Source organism: Lactuca virosa, chromosome 2 (genome assembly GCF_052849685.1).
Source record: "Lactuca virosa cultivar CGN04683 chromosome 2, Lactuca_virosa_CGN04683_v6, whole genome shotgun sequence".
Lineage (NCBI taxonomy): Eukaryota > Viridiplantae > Streptophyta > Magnoliopsida > Asterales > Asteraceae > Lactuca > Lactuca virosa.
In genome coordinates, this window is record NC_136427.1 from 156,836,122 (window position 1) to 156,862,530 (window position 26,409).

The window sequence follows — 26,409 nt, forward strand, 5'->3', positions numbered from 1 at the left end:
GGGGTGGTCACTTCCTCCTTCATGGAGTGTAGAAAGTTCGTACGGTTCTCCAGTTCTACTTGTTGGTTCCATAACGCTTTGGAATGGTGTTCTTGTTATTCGTGGGGAAGTTGGATTTACATTGTCATATATCAAACTTCGCCTTCGATATCCATTAGTTCACGATGGAGAGTCGTAAACTGGGGGTCTAGACGGGTCACTTGTGGCCCAAATGGGGTGGTGCTTGGATTTTGAGGGTGTTGGGGATCGGAGCACGGTGCACGTCGATTGTGGATGGGATTGTCTTTTGTGGGAATGCACCCTGAACCTGGTAGGTGTCAATCACTAAGCTTGTCTTTGCGTGAGTGTTGTTTTGTTACTAGGTACGTCTATCCCAAGGGCACTTATATTGGGTGTTTACGTATCTGGGAAGAGAGAGGTGAAAGGGTCTCTTGTCTATTCCCAATTGGGAAAAGCTCGCTAAGGGTTTCCTCGGCGCTTTCATCCTTGCTTGGCTCCCAGTCGGGATCCTCCCTTTCATAATTCATCTCTTGGTATTCCTTAGGATTCCACCTCTGGGTTTTCCTCATGGACCTCTTTTGGTCCCTTCTTGACCCATCCGCAAGTTACCGCGACATGGTAGTAGAGGTCTTTGTGAGGAATTTCAGCTATGTTGTTTGTGCGAGAATAGGGATATGAGATATACGGGGAAGATTTACGTGTGGGGGGGGGGGGGGGTTATGGTATCCTAAAATACTCCTATAGTATTTTAAACTTGATGTTCGATTCTGATGTTCTCTTGCATGTATAGTTGGTAGGTTTTAGGTTTGTTGCAACACCACCATCACTCCCAAGCACATGTTGGTCATATCTCGAATAAATATAGTTGACCAGACTATATTTATCCCAAATATGATTACATAACTGCCTAGGTTTGATTGTAGTGTTCAACCTTTAGTTACTTTTTTTTCTCGTTATGATACTGTGCTAGTAAGTATGTATACTTTTATAAAATACTTATATCTTTAAAGTATACTTTTAGTCAGAGTGTTTTAGTCCCATTGTATTTATAGTTGTATATCTTGTATGGCTAGATATACTAGTTCACTATAAACAATGCTCTGATACCAATCTGTCACACCCCCGGACCAGACGGCGGAAACGTCCGGAAGCGGGTGACTTCATTGTGCAGTATCATAACAATTGAATATAAATGAAACATAGCAAATCCATACATCATACATTAAGATAACAAACTTACATTGTTTTATAATACTTATTCTGTTCAAAAGTTAAACATGAAATAACAAAAGTAGCAATAACATAATGCAACGACACCAGTCCTCGCTCGTAGTGATTACCTGCTTACTAGATCCCTGAGAATACAAGTTGTTTTGAAAAGCGTCAACATATAATATGTTGGTGATTTCATAAGCATTTTCGTATAAAACTTTGTGATAGTTTAGAAATCCAGAAAATTCTAGTGTTTTCTTGTCAAAACAGTTGTAAGTCTTGTTTCCTATCTAGTATAGTTTGCATGTGTGTGTTTTAGTTTATCATCTTTCGAAATTGTGAAATCGTTTTCTCCAGAAAATCCTATATTTTCTTGTAATAAATAGTCGTAAGTTCTGTTTCCAATTGAGTATAGTCGCATGTGTGTGTTTTAGTTTATCGTTTTCGAAATCGTATAAAATCGTTTACTCCCGAAAATCCTATATTTTCTGATATACAAAATGGTGGTCTTAAAACCCTAAGCCTGGAGAGGTGTGAGAAATCAACTTGGCGATTGTGGACATTCCGCACAATGCAAGTGGACGATCAACACAACGAATGTGGACAATCACTAACAGGCATAGGGGCGGTCAACACAATGTGCCAAATTATTTGTAAGGTTCTCCTTACATAAATTTCTAAATACATTATCATATTCTAGTGAGCCGTTATAATCATACTAATATGACGGAGGCCTGTCTTGGCGTTTCTCAGGTGCCCAAATCGATTAAAGACATTTATCACCCTAGACTGGCCGGTCTAGCTGTAGCAAACATCGAAGTTGAGGGGTGTAAACCCCGTATAGATCTATACACAAATTTCCGCTCTCCCTCCTGGAGACTCTAGTTACAACTCTTTACAAGACTTTAACGTACACTAATATATATATATATATATATATATATATATATATATATATATATATATATATATATATATATATAGGTACTTTGAAGATGCGTCTAACTAGAATACCAACAGATATTTGAGCAATTCATGAAAATCCATTATTCATTAAATAAATAACAGTAATTGTGCCCGTTGACTAGGTATATCGCTTTGTTTTGTTTATTGAAAAATAATCCACATTGAATCATATTTATCAAAGGTGATCCAATATTATCGATATTGGCAAAAATGACCCTTCTTTTTATAAATCGTCAAATAAGACCCATATTTGTCAAAAAGTGTCATAAGTGGTTCAAAACTAGGTGAATTATTGAAAATGACCCATTTCTTCTAAAATGTTCATTTTAGACTTATATTTATGAAAATATTCAAAAAGGCCCTTATTCATCCAAAAATTTCATTTTTGGTCCTTTAAAAATTGAGATGTTCAATGATTCTTCAATTTTATTCAATTTTCCAAAATGGTCCTTATATATACATATGTGGCCGAAAATATCCAAAATAATAAACTTTTCATAATTTAACCCCTTTTCAAGTTATTATGTCCAAAAACTTATTTGAGTGATTTCTTTGAGCAAAATCCTTATGGTTCTTGACATAACAATTTATGATCTATATTTCATACACATGTTAGTTTTTGTGTTTCTAGCATATAATTTGTGATATATAGTTCAAAACCTTAAGACTTGCTAAAAATCTCTAGTTCTTGAACCATTATATGGAGTTCATAACTTTAAGCACATAAATCATAACATACATGCATAAACAAGCAAATATACTAAGAGTTCACACGACCCTTGACTTGTATTCTCCCCTAAAAAACAATGAAAACTCAAAAGATAGGGGTATGAAGCTCAACTTGGTTTGATTTGGTGGGTGATTTGGTTAGATGTTGAGAGGTTTCAAGTCCTAACACTTGAAGAGTTTTGATAACCTCTTTGAACCTTTGAACATCCTAAGAATATTAACACATATCTTTATGTGTAAATATGATGAACTAAACAAGATAATATATAGAATCACTAATCAAAACTTGGAATACTTACTAGGATTTAGAGAATGCTTTGAAGAATTAAAGTTTGAAGCTTGACCACGTTGAGAGCAGTTTATGAGTTCACAAAATGTAAAAATGAGTTTGTGAAAGGAAAAGAAGGGGTTTACGCTCTATCATATGGGGATAAGAATTTGATGAGATGTTTGCTTGGTTTACTGTTGGGTATTGCATGAATTACTGAGATTTGTATTGGAAATAGCCATTTACAGCTCATAATTCGTAAACACCCTTGAATTGGGAAGGAGTTCACGGTCTAAATGAGTTTTCACTAGGGTTTACGGCCAATTGATGTCCCACCATGGAGTTCACGGCCAAACCTTCCATCCTTGGAGTGTTCACGGTCATAGTGCTTTCTAGGATTGAGTTCACGGCCAAAGGTGCTCATGTGAAGGGGTTTACGGCCTAAGTGGCTCATTGAAAGTAGTTCACGACCAATATTCCTCCCTTTAAAGGTGTTCACGACCTAAGTGCTTCCTTGGTAGTAGTTCACGGACAAACTTATTCCATAAAGTGTAGTTCATGATCATGGATGTTTCTTAAGGTGTTCATGGTCTTAGGTGGGTCCAATGGAAGTGTTTATGGCCTTAGCTAATAGTAAACTCAAATATATTGTCCTTATAATTCAAGTGTTCAAAATTATGACACAATTACAAGCTCTTGTGCCTACACCATGTGATCTTGGTTTGATTGCATTATAAATTGAATTCCCAATTTATTTGCATCACTTTGTCTTGCTTGACTTGTTTATTTTTCTAAGAGATTACCTTATGTGTGACTTTGAAAGTGTATACTTCCTTATACATGCACTTATACCTTAATGGTTTTCAAGGTTTTTATTGTAATAGGGTTACAATTTAGACCTTCCCTGGTCCAAATAGTTTGGGTTGTCACAAGGTCAAAGTCAACGGTCAAGGTCAACAGTCCATGTTGACCCAACTCGTCGAGTGCATCTTACAGACTCGTCGAGTTCCTTCAGAACTCAGAAAACCGTGAAAGCCCGAGTTAACTCGTCGAGTTACCAAGCAACTCGTCGAGTCCATGCAGTGTCCAAAAGATTCGTAAAAACCCTAACCAATTCGTCGAGTTGGCTATGCAAATCGTCGAGTTCCTTCATCCCTTTTCTTATTCAGACGTTTTCAAGTGAAACGAAGGCTCCAAACTGTAGATCTAGCCTCCTAGAGTGTAGTTACCACGTAAAGTTGCTAACTTTGCATGCATGCAAGGCCTTAAGTGGCTAAAACACCAAAAACTAGTCTTAGGAAGAGGTTTAGGGCATGGAGAGGGGCCAAAGCTTGATAAAGTCGAGAACTTTATGTCCATTAGGGCCTAGAGGAGTCCAGATCTGAACTCCTCACTTCAAAACATGCTCAATACCAGAAATGCCTCAAGAATAAGCTAGAAATGACCCTAAACTCTTAAATGGAGAGATCTAACAAGAACATGATCAAGGTAATGACTTTTTACCTTCAAATGAATGCCAAAACGAAGTAGATGCTGGATCTACAAGCTCCTTCTCTTTCCAAGCTTCTCAATCTTCAAGTCTCTTCAAGAAATGAACCAAACACACACTCTTTAGCCTTACACACACTCAAAATAGGAGGTTAGATTGATTAGGGTTTGTTTCTAGACGTGAAGGTGGTAAGGGAGGCTGGAGGGAGGACTTAAGGTCCTTTAAATAGGGTGCAAACCTTAAAAATTAGGGCTTTCAAGCACAACCTCAACTCGTCGAGTTGGGTCCTCAAACTCGTCGAGTAGGTCCTAAGTTCACGCGGCCTGATCAGTTTTTACACGATGAGTTGGGGCAGCCAACTCGTCGAGTAGGTCTAAAAATATGAATATAAAGCTTTAAATTTTATACCTGGGAGTCGGGATGTTACAAGATTGGTGGTGTTAGTTTCGAAAAATGTTGGCCGTATTAGGAGTTATCGGGTTCTCGCAAATCTTTGAGTTCTTCTTTCTTTGTGTGTGTATGTGTGTGTGTATATATATATATATATATATATATATATACACACACACACACACACACACACACACACACACACACTATTAACTAATTTATTATCTAAATTTAGAAAACCCATAAATAATAAAATTAAACCTATAATTATGGAAGCGATACAGTATCTCTTTATAATCAATTTTTTTTACCGTAACTTAAATCCTACCACCACAAACACTTCAAGATTGTCATCATCGCCTTCTTACCGCCGAGAATCACCATGTTTAACCCTCTGTCAACAACCCACGTCACTTGCAATCTACCATATAGCCTCCGGTCGACGATGTCTCTACAGAAAACCCTTGCACAAAAGGTCACAAAAGCTATCCACCGTTCGGACGTCCGATCCAAGGCTATGATGTATAAGTTTGTTAATGTTATTCTGCCAAAGGCTAGGGTTTATATTGTTGCGACATTCTTCTCCTCTGTCACCTTCTTCCTCACCGTTCATGTTATCTCTCTTTCTCTATCCGAAATTTATCCTCCTGCTTTATTGTCAAAATTCATTTTTTATACCTTAAAGACATATTGTTTTTTTTTTTCTTTCTTTTCTTTCAGGTTTTAGATGCCTATGATTTTTTATCGTCTAATTTCTTGTCAGTTCGTTGTCAGTTCGTTTAGCTCAGGAGTACCATGTTGAGGACACAAATACCTCATGGGTTGACTTTATTTTTCTTGTTTTGATAATTTATCTAGCACACACAAGCTGTAATTTTTTTTTTGTCAAAAAGTAGAATGAATATAAGTTGGAAATAGTATTTCCAAAATTAATGTCTAGATTTTCAAAAGCAAAATATTAGTAACAAGAGTATTTCGAAAATTTTCATGTCTAGTTTGTCGAAGATGCAATGTACTTATCTATGTGTAAAACGATTTCGAATATGGAATTCTTTCACATATTTTTAAATATATGTTTTATGATTTTCGAATATATTCTTAAAGAAAACAAATATAATAATTTTCAAAGTCTATATAAGAAACTCATGAAAAAGACATCACTTTAGATAGAAAAGAACACTTAAAAAAAAAACTTTGGAAAACATCATTTGAAAAATATTTACCTACTTAGTACATTAAAAAATGATAGTAATATTTAAGTAATATCATGATTTACAAACATCATGCTCATATCGTGCAAACTACAAAAGAAACATGATTACCATGTGTGATAATTTTTTTTTTTTTTTTGGTTATTGAAGTCCAGTAATCCTTACTGTTGCAACTTACAATAGGTCCAAAACTTATTACAAAAGTTCGTTACTTAAATTACAACAATCATATCACCTTTTTAAATTACCACTTAAACAAAATCACATAAATAATTAGTTTTGAGAATACAATCCCAAACACCGACTTTATTTGTATTTTATTTTGGAACTTTAAAATTGAGTAAATATCTTTAAATAGTTGAAGGACTATTCATGAAATTGTTGGAATATCTTTCAATTTGTCTTTTCGAAAAGTTGCCCTAGCAAATAAAAACCCCAGTCGGCCTATCCTCGCCGTCTTCATCACTCGAGTCCTCCTCTCGCGGTCTTCTTCCAAATCGTCGAGATCTCTTCTGCATAATTTACAGGTATTTTCTAGCTCTTCTTTTGAACTCAAATCAATCTCTCATGTCATTAGAAAAGCACTTTTAATTTCTTCCGGATCTCGTTTTCGTTTACATTCGGAATCGTCATATTTAACTTCGTTATCTTTCTCTCCTTCTATGGTTGCTAATTCATATCATATTCGTCTTTGTTTTTGGATAATTTGGTGGATATTTCACTGATAGTTGCTTACGCACGTAATTTCAAACTTCTATTCATTTACTTATCGGTATTAGGGTTTGCTAACGAACTTTATAACTTTCTTGGTTATGTATTGATTCTTTTTCGGCTGTGAGTTCTTAGCTAACCGATTTGCTTTGTGAAGAAATAATGTAATTGTATTACATAGCTAAAGCCTCAAATTTTCATGTTAACTGGCGTTATTTTGCAATTATATTGGGTCCTTTAGCCAATCTTTCAGTGAAAGGGATATAGTTGAAGATAGACATTCATACTTGTTAATGAAGTGTTTATCTTCATAAATCTGAGCATTTATACTATCTGAAAATCAATTGTTGAGTTGCATTCTATAAGAACTCCATCTCTGTGACCTTTTTTGTTTCTTTGTTGGAAAACTTCTGTTATCTATTTCCATATCCTTAATGAAATCCAGTTAAAATTATTCTTATGTATCACTTCCTTCATAATAGTTCTTTCTTTTTATATGGAGCATTCTTCTATTCTTATATTGATACAAATTTTCAATTGTTTTCTCATATTATTGAACATCACTTTCAGTAAATGGGTGGAAGGAGCTACTCTCCTTCACCTCCCAGGGGTGGCCATGGGAGAAGGGGAAGGAGCCCCAGTCCAAGGGGTCGCTATGGCGGCGGTGGTGGTGGAGGCGGTGGTGGTGGCCGGGGAAGAGATAGAGATCTTCCAACCAGTCTTTTAGTTCGCAATCTTCGCCATGATTGCAGGTTTGTTCTTACTCACATACTATTTTTCAAAACATTGTGATACGTTTATATTTTCTTATTATTTTATAATTAATTATTAATATTAATATTTTCAGGCCTGAAGATCTCAGAAGGCCATTTGGACAATTTGGTCCCTTAAAAGACATCTATTTGCCAAGGGACTATTATAGCGGGTGAGCTAATAATAAAAAATCATAACAAATTTATGTTTTTTTAGTTTTTACACACTAAAAAGTAAAAACTTCATCCAAAATTGTTTTTTAGTTTCTACACACTAAAAAGTATGATACCATGTTATTATGTTTCAAATTGGGTTTTATTAAGTTGTTGAGATTCAACAGTTAAAAGTTTTGAAGACATGATTCAAGTAATAAGAGTAGTGAAGATGAGAGAAGGAAATTAGAGTTTGATTTCATTTGGAAGATATCAAGATTTCAAGTCTTGAAGAATTTCAAGTCAAAGTCAAAGTCAAAGTCAAAGTCATATTAATATTCACATTTGCAAGGTCAGCAGCCATGTGCTTGCTTTATCTGCTTATGATGATAACAACAACAACAACAATAACAATAACAATAATCATAACCAATTAACCATAACCACCATTCAAATCACTAAAACTTTTAATTTTTATATAATTTTTTACTTCCATGAGGCTGTTAAACAAACTTCTTTTTGAGTTTTGACATTATAAATTTTTTGTTTTTATAATTTTTTTTTTATTTTGTAGGGAGCCAAGAGGGTTTGGATTTGTTCAATTTCTTGATCCTGCTGATGCTGCTGAAGCTAAATATCAGATGGATGGTCAAATTCTTATGGGCAGACAGTTGACTGTTGTCTTTGCTGAAGAGAACCGAAAGAAGCCTACTGACATGAGGCAAAGAGAAAGGAGGTAAAATTTTCTTCCTTATTAATTATTATTAAATTATTAATTTAATTAAAAATCTGGCTATATTTTTTTATTAGTTTTTATAACAAGTAGATTTTTTAAGTTGATTGCAAAAGCTAGTCTTTTTTCTTAAAAGGAATCGGAATGTAATCACTCATTCCATTCCTTGACCGATTCCATTCCGAGGTTGTAACAATTTTTATTATTTCAGAGGCGGATCCGGAAGGCCTAGCGATCGTAGGCGGTCACCCCCACCGCGCTACTCCCGCTCACCACCGCCACGCTACGCTCGTTCGCGGTCCCACAGTCGCGAATACTCCCCTCCTCCAAAGCGAAAGCAACATGTTAGGTAATAAATTATTAAAAATTCTTTCATTTACAAGGGTATTTTGGTAATTTTCTTGTTAACATTTTTTTTTAAATAGGTCAATTTCACCTCGCGAGAAACGACACAGTCGAGAAAAGTCATACTCACAATCTCCGGTGAGACCGCGGTCACCGCCTTACGATGGGCCGCCAAGGAGCCGGAGCAGAAGTCCGCCCGTTGACCGGTCACCGCCGCCCTACAACGGGTCAAGGAGCCCGAGCCGTAGCCCTGTAAGGGACCGGCGCGGTGCACCCAGAGACGCGAGCCGGAGCCGTAGCCCAGTGGCTCGGGGTGGTGGATACTCGAGGGGTGAAGCCGATGTGGATGTTTCTCCTAGCCCGTGAGAGGTGAGTAGTTTTGTGAAACATGATTGTTGGTTGGTAGACAATGGTAATGTACTTTATGATGAGATGTTATTGTTCTTAATTGTTCTTCTACTACTACTACTACTTTATGAATGTTTGTTTTCGAATTGTGTTGGTTAGACAATTTTAATCTTGTGTTGCTTAATTGTGACTATATAGAGAGAATCTATAATATTCTAATATGGGGATGTGGCGATGACGTGGCATAAACTTAATTTTGGTGGGATGAAAATTACTTTATCCACCATATATGTTTTTTTAGAATGGCATGGTTTTATAAAACTAGCAAGAAGCTAGGGATAAAAGAAAGTCAAACGATTATTTGACAACCAAAGAAGTGATTTGCAACCATGTGACACAACTAAAAGAACACTTACATCTATTATGAGTAAGCATACTTAACAATATTGTCAAAACAAGGGCTTTCTTAGGGGTAATTGGACTAAACAATTACTTATTTCTGAAATTTTAAATTTGCCGCCACATAATGAGGAACACCTCTTCAAGATACCCGTCACCTTCTTCAATACACATCATTCTCACAAAGAGGACACGTTGTTTTGTTTGTCATTGGCGCTATCTTCCATGGTAAGTGGGTTTGTAATCCCAATTGATAATTCTTTATCATGTATTTTTTTTTGTTTAACTTTTGTGATTCCGCCTACAAAATGATGCAATATATTTTTTTTAGGGAAAATGACAATTTAGCCCTATAATGTTTTTGGAATTTGTCGAATTAGTCTCAAAACTATTTTTGGTGTTTTATGGGGCATAAAGTTGGAAGTGACCTGTCGTTTTAGTCATTACAACCTATTTTACCTGGTTTAAAGAGACACATCATCAAATAAAGGCAGGTTAACACTGACATGGATGGAACAACGTTGTTTTTGCGTTTGCATGGTTACATCACAATACTCTGACTGTTCATTACACGCCTCCATATATAACAACCATTCGTGCCCTAAATTGGTTGTAATAGTTAGGAAACCAAGTTTTGGATGTAATCTACTGCTATGTACTTATTAACATATATGTAAACTCATGTAACCCAGACAAATGAAAACACATTTTATGGTTGACTTGAAATTGTTTTGTATTTTTCTTACATTTGCATGCATAATTGCATATTGTATGATCCATAAACATGTAGGAACATGTGTAAAGGTATCTTTAGGTAAAAAAATGTAAAAAAACTAAGTTAAGGATTGGATATGTAATTTTAGGACCACAATGTAAGGATACTTAAATGGAATATCTTAACTTAGATCATTACTCTATGGATAATTGTTAACCAGAAGGTATACCGAGGAATGATTGGTTGTCTATTGTACCTGACAACAAGTAGGCTGAATATTGTCTTCGCAACGGATTTGCGTGCCAGATACCAAGCTGATCCCAAGGTCTCTTATATGAATGTTGTGACATCCCCAATTTCACGGTCAGAAAAGACCGATTTGTTTATGCTTTGTTTCATAAATCAGAGTAATCGTTTAAAGAAAACAGTTGCGGAATTTGTTCCCAAAACAATATATGATAATAACTTATCAAAACATTTCTCAAAGAGAATGTATTTTATTTAATAATAAAACCTTGGGATGTCATGTTCCGATACAGACCAAAATCATAAACAATATAAAATAGACCTTACAACAGTTATTTATAACTACTGATCTATAATCCAAAATCTCTCGTCAAGTCCATCAACTTATACCCTTGTGCCATTACCTGTAATGCAAAGAAAACTGAGTGGGTCAGACTTGGGAGCCTGGTGAGCATATAGGGTTTTCAACCCACAATAATACATTTATTATATTGAATTATTAAACAATCAACCCAAATACCCATCCCCATATCTCCTTTATTTTCTCAACGGTTTATCCTAAGAATCAACTATCCTTTATCCATTCGTTCCTAAGGATTTACCTAAGGAATCGGCACGAAGTCCATTGCTGCCAAAGTTTATCTATCAGGTACTAAATCCATAGCTATCAGGCGCTAACTCCATAGTCACCAAGGTTTACTTTAACAAGCGCTAACTCCATAGTCACCAAGGTTTATACAATAAGCGCTAACTCCATAGTCACCAAGGTTTATACAATAGACGCTAACTCCATAGTCACCAAGGTTTATACAATAGGCGCTAACTCCATAGTCACCAAAGTTTATACAATAGGCGCTAACTCTATAGTCACCAAGGTTTATATAATAGGCACTACGTCTCATAGTTGCCACTATTTCATCTACCCATGTTCTACCCAACATATTTTGTAGATATAAAATACATATATAGTTTGAATCATTTAACACCCGTATAAAAACATCAATTCCAAGCCCATCTCAAATAGACAAATAATACATAACACATAACACGTATTTCATAGCTCATACTTTGTATTTATGTGTTAGAAGAAAGTAACCACACACTCACGCATATAAACAACAATATATATATATATATATATATATATATATATATATATACACACACACACACACACATAACACGTTTTTTATAACATATATCATATCTATGTGTAAGATGAAAGTGACTATACACTTACTTGATTAGACGATGCTCGGACAACACTACGGCTCTTCAAGTAGAACTCTTCGGTGAAACCGGGATATCTTCACACACCGGGTTTCTCGCGGACAGAACTTCGGCTCGGAAACTCTTTTCTTCTCGGGATCTTCGGGCTTCGGGACTCGCTTCGGGTCTCGGGATGTTATCGGGGCTTCGGGGGTATTTCTTTGCACGTAAATCAATGCAATACAGGTGAGAGATGAGAGAATGAGCAACCAAACTCGGCTGGCCCTTCAAATCTATTTATAGGGCAAAATTTGCCCTTGCCACGTCATGGTACCTTTTTCCACGTCGTGGGCTTGGTCGTCACTGCATGCGTCATCATCCACTTGCTCTGTCAGGCTCCAGAATGCGTCAGAAGTCATGCCACGTCGTGGCCACTGTTGCCACGTCGTGGTCTCTGACACAACTTTGAGGTTCGCGCCCCGAACTTCAGAAATTCATAATTTTCGCATACGAACTCCGTTTTCGACGTTCTTTATATCGACGCGTAGGTAAAAACAATATCTACAACTTTCATTTAGACTCTGTCGGTTAATTTTGACTTTATTTTTATTATATTATTTTTAGTAGGTCGGGACAGAAAAACTCCGTTATAAATTCATAACTTCTTCATCCGACGTCCGTTTTCGCCTATCTTTTTATCGTTTCACCAATATTAACGAGATCTTCGATTCTCGTTTATATTGTTTCGGCTAAAACCCGATCGATCTCAAATCGAGTATTCAGGCTGCATACCGCTAAGTCGAAACTTAGAAAAATCATAACTTCCTCATACGAAGTCAGATTTGGACGTTCTTTTTATGCACGCTCACGGTTTAACGTATTCTATGAATTTTGTTTAGATTGCTAAATCTAAATATCGCTCTAACGTAAATTCATTTTTTACGTCGCGCTGTGTCGTGCCGGTTTTTTCGCGAAACTTCGACATGTCATAACTTCTTCGTTATAACTTGGATTTCGGCGTTCTTTATATGTACGAAATCCTTGTAACATATACTATAACTTAGTTAAGATTACTCATTCTAAATAATCTTTCATCAAAAAGTCATTTTTGACGCTTATCGTCTCTAAATTGACTAGCCCTGATTTACGGGCGTTACAAATGTAGTCAACAGATTTTCAGATACCTCAAAGGGAGCAAAACTTTGGGTCTTTGGTACCCATCAGGAAACGACTTCAGTCTGCAAGCCTTTATAAACTCAGATCACGTGGGATGCAGATTAGACCGCAAGATCACTTCTGGAGGATGCCAATTCCTCGGTGGAAGATTGGTGAGTTGCTCATCAAGAAAACAAAACTGAATCTCACTCACCACCGTAAAGACAGAATACATTGCCACAACCACCTACTATTCACAAGTATTATGGATGAAAGCACAACTCATGGATTACAGCCATCAAATGCTTTAAATACCATTTCACTATGATTCATAGAGTGCTATTACCATTTCACACAATCCTATTCAACACTCCAAGACGAAACAAATTGAACTAAGGTATCACTTCATCAAGGATCATATCCTAAAATGTAACATCGAACTTATCTTTATTCCGACACATGAAGAAATAGCCGATGTTTTCACCAAAGCACTTGATTCCACTAAACTTCATGAGATTTTAGAAATGTTAGGAACGATGAACCCTGACCCTCAATTTTTATTGAAAAGATGAATGGAGAGTGTCACACCCCCAAACCAGGATGACGCAATCGTCTGGGGGTGGATGACTTCATGAACAATATCACAACATAATGTACAATAGTGATCAAAGGGAACACAACCATCATAAATATAATTGAGAATATTACATTGTTTCCATGTATTGTATCTTTCAAAACCAATTACATTATGATGACAAAAATAAATAGTACGACGCCGTAACGTCCCATCCTTAAAAGCCTTGTGACTACCCGGTTAACAGTTTCCTGAGAATACAAGTAGTTTTGAAAAGTGTCAACAATTAAGTTGGTAAGTTCATAAGAGTTTTGTCTGGATAAAAATCTAAAATTTTTTTCCTTGTAAATTGACAGTATTTTTTCCCAGAAAATCCAATATTTCCTTAAAATGAGTTGTAGTCTTAAAAACCCTAAGATCGAAAATGTATATGTATTTTTATACTTAAAATAGTATTACGTAGGTTTGTTATTATATAAAACCATTTGAATGCATGTTACCCCATAAACTAAATGTATTGTTGATTTCCCATGTGAGTTGTTACAACCATGCTAAAACCGAAGTTGGCCTGCTGCGACGTTCTTCAGGCGTCGGAATGTTAAGCATTTGCCACCCCAGACCTGCCGGTCTAGCTGTAGGTAGCAACTTAGGTGCGAGATTGTCAGTCCCATATAGATCTATACACAAGTGTCACGCTCTCTTACCGAGATTCTGGTTATCATTCAGGACTTTAGTGTGTACTCTCGTAGGTACGGTGAAGACTTTGTCTCACATAATTGTTTCAACAAGTTTACGTGTTAGTGTAATGAAAACCCTTGTATGTGACACTTTTCCATAGCATTCACATAGTGTATAATAATTATATACTTTTATATAATTATATTGTCTTGTCCCCAAAATGTTATAATAGTGTTAATGACACATAAACTATATATATATATATATATATATATATATATATATATATATATATATATATATATATAGAGTCAAGATCAAATAAGAAGGAAAATTTTGGTAGGAAGGTAAGAAATTTTTTATATGTATATTTTCTTAGCAAAAAAATGAAATGAATTATTAGATGATTCAAAAGTAAGATGATGCACAAGAAATAATTCCGAAAAGAACACCTTCATGATTCACTTTTAGGTAAATCAAGAAAAAAATTCACTTTTATAACAATTTTAGTGAATATCAACAAAATCATCATAAAAATGAATCATCGAAACGTTTTTTCGGGATTTTTTTTTGATGAATCATGTTATTATTGATTCATTTGTTTTGTTCGCTAAAAAAATAAGTCGAAAAAAAATTTCTTACCTTCCTACCAAAAAAGATTTCTTACCGGATCTCTCTCTCTCTCTCTCTCTCTCTCTCTATATATATATATATATATATATATATATATATATATGAGAGCGTTCAATCGAGAACATTTCTTATCGCGAGAACATTTGAGAACAAATTTGAAAAACACAATGTTTTTAATTAAATTTATAAAATAATATTCATATAAATCAAAAAATAGTTATAAACAATTAAAAAACCCACTAACTAATACCACTCGCCACCCAACCAACACCACCACCCATCACTAACCACCACCACCACCAACCACCACCCACCACCCATAACCACCCACCACCATCCACCATCACCACCATCCACCATCACCACCCACCACCATTACCACCCAACCACCACCACCCCCACACACCTCCACCACCAATCACCACCGCCTGCCACCACCACCCACAACCACTACCTACCACCCATCACCACCACCCGCCACCACCACCCACCACCACCACCCACAACCACCACCCGCCGCCACCACCCATCATTAACTACCACCCACCACCCATCACTACCCACCACTCACCACCACCACCACCATTACCAACCACCACCCGCCACCATCACCACCACCATCACCACCCAACCACCACCACCCGCCACCACCACCCGCCTCCACCACCCATCACCACCGCCCACCACCACCATTAACAACCATTACCTACCACCCATTACCACCACCCACCACCCGCCACCACCCACCATCCACCGACCACAACCACTACCCACCACCAACCATCACCACTCATCACTACCCACCACCCACCACCACCCGTCACCCAACAAACACCACCCATCACTAACCACCACAACCCACCACCCATCACCACCCACCACCACCCGCCACCACCATCACCAGCTACCACCATCACCACCCAACCACCACCACCACCCACCTCTACCACTCATCACCACCACCTGCCACCACCACCCACAACTACTACCTACAACCCACCACCACCACCAACCGCCACCCACCGCCACCACCACCCATCACTAACCACCACCCACCACCCATCACTACCCACTACCCACCACCACCACCATCACCACCATCACCACCACCACTCGCCACAACCATCCACCTCCACCACCCATCACCACCGCCCACCACCACCACCACCAACCATTACCTACCACCCATTACCACTACCCGCCACTACCACCCATCACTACCCACCACCACCAACCACTACCCACCACCACCCGCCACCACCTACTACTCACCCACCACAACTACCACCCACCACCACAACTACCACCAACCATCACCACCCATCACTACCCACCACCCACCACCACCCGCCACCCAACCACCACCACCCACCACCACAACCCATCATTAACCACCACCACCCACCACCCATCACTACCTACCACCACCATCACCACCCAACCACCACCACTACCCACATCCACCACCCATCACCACCGCTTGCCACCACCACCCATAACGACTACCTAGCGGCCATCACCACCACCCGCCACCACCACCACCCATCACTGCCCATCCCCACCAACCACCACCCACCTCCACTACCCGCCACCACCACCCATCATTAACCACCACCCACCACCCATCACTACCTACTACCTACTACCTACTACCCACTACCACCATCACCACCCAACCACTACCACCCACCACTACCACCCACCTCCACCACCCATATCCACCGCCCACCACCACCACCAACTATTACCTACCACCCATCACCACCACCGCCACTACCACCCATCACTACCTACTACCACCAACCACTACCCACCACCCAAGACTACCCACCACCACCACCACCACCCACCCACCATAACCATCACCCACCATCACAACCACCATCACTCATCACTACCCACCACCACCCATCACTACCCACCACCCACCACCACCCGACACCACCATCACCACCACCACCACCAACTGCCACCACCATCACCACCCACCGTCATACCACCCGCCACCACCACCCACACACACCCACCAAAACCACCACCCATCACTATCACTACCACTTGCAACCACCCATCACCACATAGCACCACCACCTATCACCACCACCCCACCTACAAAGATTTGTTATTGTATTTTTGATTCATTAGTTTTTCTCGTGTATATAATCACATGTGATTATATGTATCGAGTCACATGTGATTATATGTATCGAATCATATATGATTTATATGTTATTAAATACATATAATCACATGTGATTAAATATACGTGAAAAACTAGTGACTAGAGAATGCAAAAATGAATATTGTCCATGTAAATCGTATGTGATTAGATGCATATAATTACACGTGATTATATGTATTTAATAAAATATTATTTACTTGGGTCGTATTCATTTTCGTGTTTTCGATTTAATAATTGACATCGTGCATTACATCACATGTGATTATATATATTTAATCACATATGGTTTACATGGAAAATATTTGTTTTCACGTGTTGATTCAATAGTTGTTCTTATATACTTAATCACCTGTGATTATATTTATTTAATCACATATATTCTTATGTAAAATATTTATTCTTTCGTCGATTCAATAATTGTTCTAATATATTTAATCACATGTGATTATATTTATTTAATCACATGTGATTTATGTAGACAAGTTTCATTATTTCTTTCTCAATTCAATAGTTGTACTCATGTACTTAATCACATGTGATTATACGTATCAAATCGCATATGATTTATGTTGATAATATTCATGATTCAATATTTTTTTCTTATGTATTTAATCATATGTGATTGTATGTATTAATCTATGATTAATGTGGAAAAAGAAAAACTATTTAATCAAAAACGAGAAAATGAATCTTGTGTACAGAAATCATATGTGACAAAATGTACAAGAACAACTATTGAACAAGAATGTGAAAATGAATATTGTCCATATAAATCATATCTAATTAGATACATATAATCTCATGTAATTAAGCACACAAGAACAACAACTGAATCAAGAACGCAAAATAAATATTTTCCACATAAATTATATGTGATTAGATACATATAATCACATGTGATTATATGCATTTAATCACATATGATTTATGTGGATAATATTTATCTTTGTGTTCTCGACTCACTAGTTTTTGTGTATATAATCATATGTGATTATATGTATCTAATAACATATGATTTATATAGACATCATTATTTTTTGTCCGTATAATCATATGTGACTAGATACATATAATCACATATGATTATACGTATTTAATCACATATGATTACAGTGGACAAAGAACAATTATTGAATCAAGAATGTGACAATGAATCTTATCCACATAAATCATATATGATTGGATAAATATAATCACATGTGATTATATGTATTTAATCAGATATGATTTATGTAGACAATATTTATTTTTGCGGCTTAGACTGAATAATTTCTTTTGTGTAATTAATCACATGTGATTATATTTATCACATGATTATATGTATATAATCACATATGATTTGAGGTGGACAAGATTCAATTTTTCCTTCTCGATTCAATAGTTGTGCTCATATACTTAACTACATACAATATACATATAATCACATGTGATAAATTACATGAGAACAATTATTGAATCGACAAAGAAAAAATGAATTATGTCCACATAAATCATATGTGATTAGACATGTGATTATATGTATTTAATCACATATGATTAATTTGGATAAAGATTTGTTTTCGCTTTCTTGGTTCAATATTTGGATAAGGATTCGTTTTCGTATTTTCTATTCAATAATTTATCTCATGTATTTATTAATATATGATTATATGTATTTAATCACATATGATTCAATATTTGTTCTAGTGTATATAATCACATGTGATTATATGTATCTAATCACATATGATTTATATGGACAATATTCTTTTTGTTCATATAAATCATATGTGATTAGATACATATAATCACATGTGATTAGATACATTTAATCACATATGATTAAAGTTGAGAAAAACAATAATTGAATCGAGAACATGATAACGAATCTTGTCAACGTAAATCATATGTGATTGTATACATATAATCACATATGATTATATGTATATAACCACATATGATTTAAGGTGGACAAGATTCATTTTTGTCTTCTCGATTCAATAGTTGTGCTCATGTACTTAATCACATACGATTATACATATAATCACATGTGATAAAATACATTAGAACAACTATTGAATCGACAAAACAAAAATGAATTGTGTCCACATAAATCATATGTGATTAGATTCATATAATCACACGTGATTAGATATATTTAATCACATATGATTAATTTGGATAAAGATTTGTTTTCGTGTTTTTGGTTCAATATTTGTTGTCGTGTATATAATCACATATGATTGTATGTATCTAATCACATATGATTTATATAAACAAGATTCGTTTTCATATTTTCCATTCAATAGTTTTTCTCATGTATTTAATCACATCTAATTATATGTATTTAACAACACATAGTTAGTGTGATTGTGTGAACAAAGATTTGTTTCCGTGTTTTTGATTCAATGGTTGTTCTCATATATATAATCACATGTGATCTTATGTGTCAAATCACATATGATTTATATAGACACAATTATTTTTTGTCCATATAAATCATATGTGATTAGATACATAAAATCACATGTGATTAGATGTATTTAGTCACATATGATTAAAGTTGACAAAGAACAATTATTGAATCGAGAGCGCAATAATAAATCTTGTCCACATAAATCATATGCGATTCAATAGTTGTTCTCGTGTATTTAAATACATACAATCACATAAATCATATGTGATTATATGAATTTTAATCACATAAATCATATATGATTAGATACATATAATCACATGTGATTATATTTTATGTGGACAAGATTCATTTTCATATTTTCAATTCAAGTGTTGTTCTATTGTATTTAATCACATATGATTATATGTGATTAAATATATATAATCATCTATAGTCAATATGATTGTATGTGGTTAGAATAAAATTTTATCTCTATTATTTATTTGTGTTCTTGTGTATATAATCACGTGTGATTATATATATCTAACCACACATGATTTATATTGACGCAATTTGTTTTTGCGGTCTCGATTCAATAGTTATTTCTCGTATATTTAAACATATTTTATTATATATATATATATATATATATATATATATATATATATATATATATATATATATATATATATATATATATATATATATATATATATATATATATATATAACCACATGTGATTAACATACCATTGATGTTGAAAATTGAATTCTACAAGCTCATGTATATGAACCATATTCTTTATTTGATATAGAATAATGACAAAAACGGTCCTTATGATTTGCGAATTTTATAGTGTTTAGTCGAAAATTGAAAACTTTTTAAATTTTGGTTCTATATTTATGTTATTTTTTATTTTAATATTTATTTTTAGTTTTCATATTATTTCTAATCATTATTTGAAGTTTTAAAGGACATAAGAAAAATCAATTTTGTAACAAAAAATTTAATAATCATAAAAAAAACACAAAGACATGTTTGTTTGTTTGTTTGTTTTTTTTTGTTTTGTTTTTTTTTTGTTTTTGTTTTTTTGTTTTTTTGTTTTTTGTTTTTTTTGTAATTTACTCTTGCATGTATTAAAAGTAGCTAAAACATAAATGACGTTTTTTTTTGTAAAGCTCATTGAAGATCCATAATTCTATAATTCCATATAATATGGTCCCCTCTTACACTTGATGGTTTAGATAAACTTTTGAAAACATTTGCATAAATGTTTAATGATGTTAGTTATTGCACCAAAAATGGGGGAGCTGATGCCTCCGCTTTACGTATAAGTTATCTAATTTTTACAGCCCATTAGCATTAGCCCGAAAGTTATCTAATTTTTATACCACCCAAATAAAATGTAACCTAAATCTTGAAAAGTCAAAATAGAGAATTGTCTTACCAAACGAATTTCCAAAGCAGACGACTGGCTAACTCCTCCGGCGACATCTTCTTCTTCGGTGACTCCCTCCTCCAGCAAAGCTTTCTTCTCCGGCGAAGTTGGAGATTCAAATCCTCTAGATTGCACCCGATTTCTACTAGCAAAAACAACGATAAAAGAGCAAATGTCGTCACCGTGGTTGAAGTTGCAGCGTTATCATTTACTTTCGATCCTTGCTATCATCTTCAGATGATAAATCAGGCAGTCTTCTGCCTTTTCCGGTGAAAAATTGAATGAAGGCTTGCGAAAAGGTTCAGGTACGAGTTTATGTTTCAGAAATGGTTTATGAGTTTGTTGTTGGAAGTGAGGCCTCACCAGGACTCACTATCGTTGGTAGTTTCGAGCGACGACCAGGTGGCTGAGTCCATGATTTTTGCAGATCCTTTTCTGGTTTGTTCACTCATTTCTTCTACTCTTCACTCAAACAGAGTGAGATGAAGGAAATGACGGTACGTGAAGATGTAGAGGAGGTGGTATGTGAAGGGCGGAGATCACAATAAGCAGACCTGGAGATCGGGAAATGATATCGGGAAACCAAACAGATCCACAATAAGCAGACCCGGAGATCGGGAAATGATATCGGGAAACCAAACAGATCCAAAGAGAGTGAAGAAGCAGATCAATGATTCCGACGAAATTAGTGTGGTTTCGACATCATTACGGTAATTCCAGTGACGTTAAGGTAGTTCCGACGACGTTAGGGTGGTTCCGACGTCATTACGGTGAAGGTCTGTTGATGGTGACGGTGGTCTCAAAAGATATGTAGAGAGAGAATGATGAGATAGATATGTAGAGAGAGAAAATAAAAGAGGTATGGAGAGAGAGAAATATAAGAGGGATATATATATATATATATATATATATATATATATATATATATATATATATATATATATATATAAAAGGTAACATGTTTTAGATGTTTATAAATAACATATATTATACATCTAATATAAATATATGAACTTTTAGTATGATAAAGTCAGTTTTCTAGTTTTTTACTTTCTTTACGTCACCAAACGGTAGATATTGAATTATGAACTTTGTAAATTTTTTTTTTTTTACCTTTTTGTGACATTTAAGTCAAGTTAACCTTATATGAATAAAACAACATATTTTAGGTCAAATCTTACAAAAATGGTACCATAACCTGGTTATGACCATTTTTGTTAGAAAACCTTATTTTTTTATAGAAAATAATAAATTTTTAAGGTTTCTTTTTGTAAAACCAAATCCTTGGTATTTATAACTAGTTTCATAACATATGTCCAAAATAACATATTTTGATTTATATCCCACAAAAATAGAGTAATAACTTGGTTTTAACCATTTTTGCTAGAAAAGTCATATTATGTTAATAAAAACCCTAGTTTTTATAGTTTTGTTTTTATGATTTTCCTTAAGAACATATATCATGTTTATACTCATTTTTCATATATTTGTATTTTAAACAACATACCACACACAAATGTTCATAATACTAGGTAATAAAATTATTTCATGTCGATAACACTTTTACACAACATAAAGATAAAGCATCTATAACAACTTGTATTATTATACAATTTTACTTGTACTTCCCCCTAAAACTTGGATAAAAACGAAAATAAGGGGTATGAACTCACATTGAGTGTTTTTCTTGGTGGATAAAGAGGTGAAGATGAATGATTTCAAGCTAAGAACACTTAAAGACACTTGAAGAACACTTGAAGGTCGAAATATCCTATGGATATTAGCACATTTTAATGTGTGTAATTGTAACAAAACTAGTATATATGTGTATAAAATCACTAGATTAGTAAGGAAAAACTTACCAAAAGATCAAGAACCAACTTATGGAGATTAATCACCATTCAAATCACTAAAAGTTTTAATTTTTATATAAATTTTTACTTCCATGAGGCTGTTTGTAAAATCTTGTCAGACTTTCTTTCTCGCTGACATTATCAAACAGCCTTAATCTTACATGGTAATAACACAAACTTATTTTTGAGTTTTGACATTATAATTTTTTGTTTTTATAAATTTTTTATTTTGTAAGGAGCCAAGAGGGTTTGGATTTGTTCAATTTCTTGATCCTGCTGATGCTGCTGAAGCTAAATATCAAATGGATGGTCAGATTCTTATGGGAAGACAGCTGACTGTTGTGTTTGCTGAAGAGAACAGAAAGAAGCCTACTGATATGAGGCAAAGAGAAAGGAGGTAAATTTACTTCCTTATTATTAGATTATGGAATCGGAATGTAATCACTCATTCCATTCCTTGACTGATTCCATTCCGAGGTTTTAACAGTTTTTATTATTTCAGAGACGGATCCGGACGTCCTAACGATCGCAGGCGGTCACCTCCACCGCGCTACTCCCGCTCACCACCGCCACGCTACGCTCGTTCCCGCTCCCACAGCCGCGAATACTCCCCTCCTCCAAAGCGAAAGCAACACGCGAGGTAATAAATTAAAAAAATATATCTTTTATAATTTATATAATCTTGTATTATTCACAAGGGTATTTTGGTAATTTTCTCATTTAACAATTTGGTTATATAGGTCGATTTCTCCCCGAAAGAAAAGACATAGTCGAGAAAGGTTATACTCACAATCTCCGGTGAGACCCCGATCACCGCCTTATGATGGGCCGCCAAGGAGCCGGAGCCGGAGCCCGCCCGTTGAGCGGTCACCGCCGCCCTACAACGGGTCGAGGAGCCCGAGCCGTAGCCCTGTAAGGGACCGGGACCAGCGCGGTGCACCCAGGGACCGGAGCCGGAGTCCTGTGGCTCGTGGTGGATTCTCGAGGGGTGGAGCCGATGTGGATGTTTCTCCTAGCCCTTGAGAGGTGAGTAAGTTTTGTTAAACATTGTTGGTTGGTAGACAATGTACTTTATGATGAGATGTTATTGTTCTTAATTGTTCTACTACTACTTTATGAAATGTTTTGTTGATTGCGTATTTTTAACTCAATAACTACTTTTTGACAAAGTGCTTATTATGGCTTTTTGAGAGTAGTTAAAAATTATTTTTGAGAGTGTTTTTGGTTTTACCAAACATCCAGCATTTTGTTTTTGAACGTCGATAAATATTTTTCTAACTTGATAACAAACAACAGGAAACAAATTTTTTTTATTTTTTTTTTTCAATTGTAAATGCTTGTCCTTCCAAAAGTTATTTGTAACCTTTTGGGACACACTTTTTTAATTAAACGTGATAACACTATTAAGTCCGTTTAGAATGACAAGTGCGTCTTTGTCTTTTCCGTTATTTGTATCTTTTTGTTGAAAGAGACCTTAGAAACTTAGAATCAACCAAATTACTTATATGAGTTCAAATCAAGTCTTAATTATCCTAAATTTTTGAGCTTCATCATTGCAAGTGCCAACAAAACGTGGTTGTGTGTTGTTTCGCTTCACCATCCACGGATGAAGACAACAAATCGGCGGAGGAGAGAGAAACTAACAGTTGTATGTTTGACTGTTTTATCGACTTTTAATTTTCTTTTTATTAAGCTTTTAAATTTTAATAACATCTTACATCTTTTACCTATAAATACTACACATTTTAACTATATTTTACACTTCTAAGGCAGTCTACTTTCTTTATTTATTCTTCAAAAATGGACCCAAACCAAAATATACATCCACTCCAAATACCCCAAACAATCTAAGTGATTATCAAACTTACATGCAATTGTTGAACTCTCCAATCCAACAATCTTTATTTACTAACCTTGCATACGACCCATAATTCTACCAACATAACTACAACAACAATTAATTTAACTCCAATTTCAAGGTTTTCAACTTTCTCAACAATTCCAAACACAGTCATCTCAAGTTTATTATCTAACCCCAAATTGTAAACCTCGACAATGACGACGAACGGGTCCAAGAAACACCACAACCATCTCGAAGAAGGCAACCAAAAGCAAAAGGGAAAAAAAGCAGTGGCTTGGAACAAAGAAGAGGAGGAAGCTTTAGCGAAAGTTTGGATTTTCATATCGTGTGACTCAAGAAGAGGCAACGCACAATCCAGAGAAAGTTTTTGGAATCATGTTTTGGATCACTTTCAAGCGCTACTAGGAAGGCAAACAGATCGGTCGTACGATGCAGTTAACGGAAAATGGTGTGATCTACGGGCGACTTGCACAAAGTTTAATGACATATTTGAGAATCTAAAAAATATACAGAAAGGTGGTTGCAACGACTTCAACATTTTGTCAACTGTGTGCTACCAATTTATAGTTACCAACAATGGTAAACCATTCGGTCACCAAAAAATATGGGAAGTTTGTTGTAAGGGTCCAAAATGAGTCTTTAATCTGGAGACGTTGCATTCAGACTCGACCACTGGCTCCAACAAAAGACCAAGAACTTCCGATTCGGATGTGGGTTTTGGCCTAGACCTCAATGATGAATTTGAGGTTGCCGAGGTAGAGGGTCCACCGGAAGTCCAACTTCGTCGACCACTAGGAAGGGACGAAGCAAAACGGACGGCGTATTCAAGCGGAAAAGCAACCGCAACTAACGACGACGGGCTTGTGGAATCCATAAATAAAACTCTAAGTATTCTTGAAAAAATACCAATCAACGGAGGAAGCTCATACGGTAAATCGTTCTTACCGATCTTCAAATTATAAACACAAAGCCTCAACCGGATCTCGACCTGAAAAATCTAACGATATTTCTAAAAATCCAAAAACATGTCCGCGATAAATATGAAAATTAGGTTTTAATATTTATGTTTTAGTTGGTATGTTTTATGTTTTTTAAGTAATTTAGGATTTTATTTTATTTTTATGTTTTTTAAGTATTTTAGGATTTAAATTTGTGTGTTTTAAATTAATGTAATGTGTTTTTAATTTAATGTGTGTTTTTATTTGAATTATATTTTTATTTTAATCTAATAATGTCAAAAAAAGAAAAAAAAATGTTGTCGAGTGGTAACCATTTCCGAGAGCTAGTGGTTTGGTAGTGGAGCTGACATGATGCTGAGATGACATCACTTTTTGAATGGGTTGGGTGTGACCGTATCCCTTATCCTTAATAAACATTCATTTACAATAAATTTATTAGAGGTATTCACATTGATCTTCCTTTTTTTTTCCGTTCACTTATATTCTTCCCAATAAATAAACTTAGAGCATCCACAATGGAGAGTTTAATGAAAAAGTTGAATGAGGTGTCATGCCTACTTGTCATTCAATGGATACCATTGTGAAATGCCACCTTAGCATTCAATGGATTTGGAGTTCAATGGCCATTGAACTCTTCAATGGGAAAAAGGAAAATATTTAAATCTTTAAATAAATATTCTTTTAATATGTTCCATTGAATTGAACTTGTAGAGTTCAATGCATTGTGGATGCCTTTAGGAGTAATGATCTTATCCCAATCTTCGCACTTTCTTATTTTTTCTGTCGTTAAATTAGACTCGCGCATATTTGATAATGTGTAGTT

The 26,409-nt window shown here is 35.4% G+C and overlaps 2 protein-coding genes across 2 annotated transcripts; both read left to right on the plus strand.

Annotated features, from left to right (window-relative positions):
- The first annotated feature begins 6,661 nt into the window (after window positions 1–6,661).
- Window positions 6,662–9,453, plus strand: LOC145159655 (serine/arginine-rich SC35-like splicing factor SCL30A). Its single transcript, XM_079078675.1, has 6 exons — window positions 6,662–6,792; window positions 7,547–7,728; window positions 7,824–7,901; window positions 8,456–8,617; window positions 8,826–8,963; window positions 9,040–9,453. The coding sequence occupies exons 2-6, from the start codon at window positions 7,550–7,552 to the stop codon at window positions 9,323–9,325; spliced, it is 843 nt and encodes a 280-aa protein (XP_078934801.1). The 5' UTR covers window positions 6,662–6,792; window positions 7,547–7,549; the 3' UTR covers window positions 9,326–9,453.
- Window positions 9,454–20,745: 11,292 nt separating this feature from the next.
- Window positions 20,746–23,789, plus strand: LOC145157910 (uncharacterized). Its single transcript, XM_079076883.1, has 5 exons — window positions 20,746–20,803; window positions 20,910–21,019; window positions 23,006–23,163; window positions 23,254–23,406; window positions 23,507–23,789. Exons 1-5 carry the CDS (start codon window positions 20,746–20,748, stop codon window positions 23,787–23,789), a joined length of 762 nt encoding a protein of 253 aa, XP_078933009.1.
- Window positions 23,790–26,409: the final 2,620 nt, after the last annotated feature.

What these genes read in the sequence shown, in the direction of transcription:
- LOC145159655 (XM_079078675.1), top strand. Translation starts at nt 7,550, where the DNA reads ATGGGTGGAAGGAGCTACTCTCCTTCACCTCCCAGGGGTGGCCATGGG. An exon ending in ATGAGGCAAAGAGAAAGGAG is followed by an intron (nt 8,618 to 8,825) that starts GTAAAATTTTCT and finishes TTATTATTTCAG; the next exon opens with AGGCGGATCCGGAAGGCCTA. An exon ending in AAGCGAAAGCAACATGTTAG is followed by an intron (nt 8,964 to 9,039) that starts GTAATAAATTAT and finishes TTTTTTAAATAG; the next exon opens with GTCAATTTCACCTCGCGAGA.
- LOC145157910 (XM_079076883.1), top strand. Translation starts at nt 20,746, where the DNA reads ATGTTTAATGATGTTAGTTATTGCACCAAAAATGGGGGAGCTGATGCC. An exon ending in AAGCTTTCTTCTCCGGCGAA is followed by an intron (nt 21,020 to 23,005) that starts GTTGGAGATTCA and finishes TTTTGTAAGGAG; the next exon opens with CCAAGAGGGTTTGGATTTGT. An exon ending in AAGCGAAAGCAACACGCGAG is followed by an intron (nt 23,407 to 23,506) that starts GTAATAAATTAA and finishes TTGGTTATATAG; the next exon opens with GTCGATTTCTCCCCGAAAGA.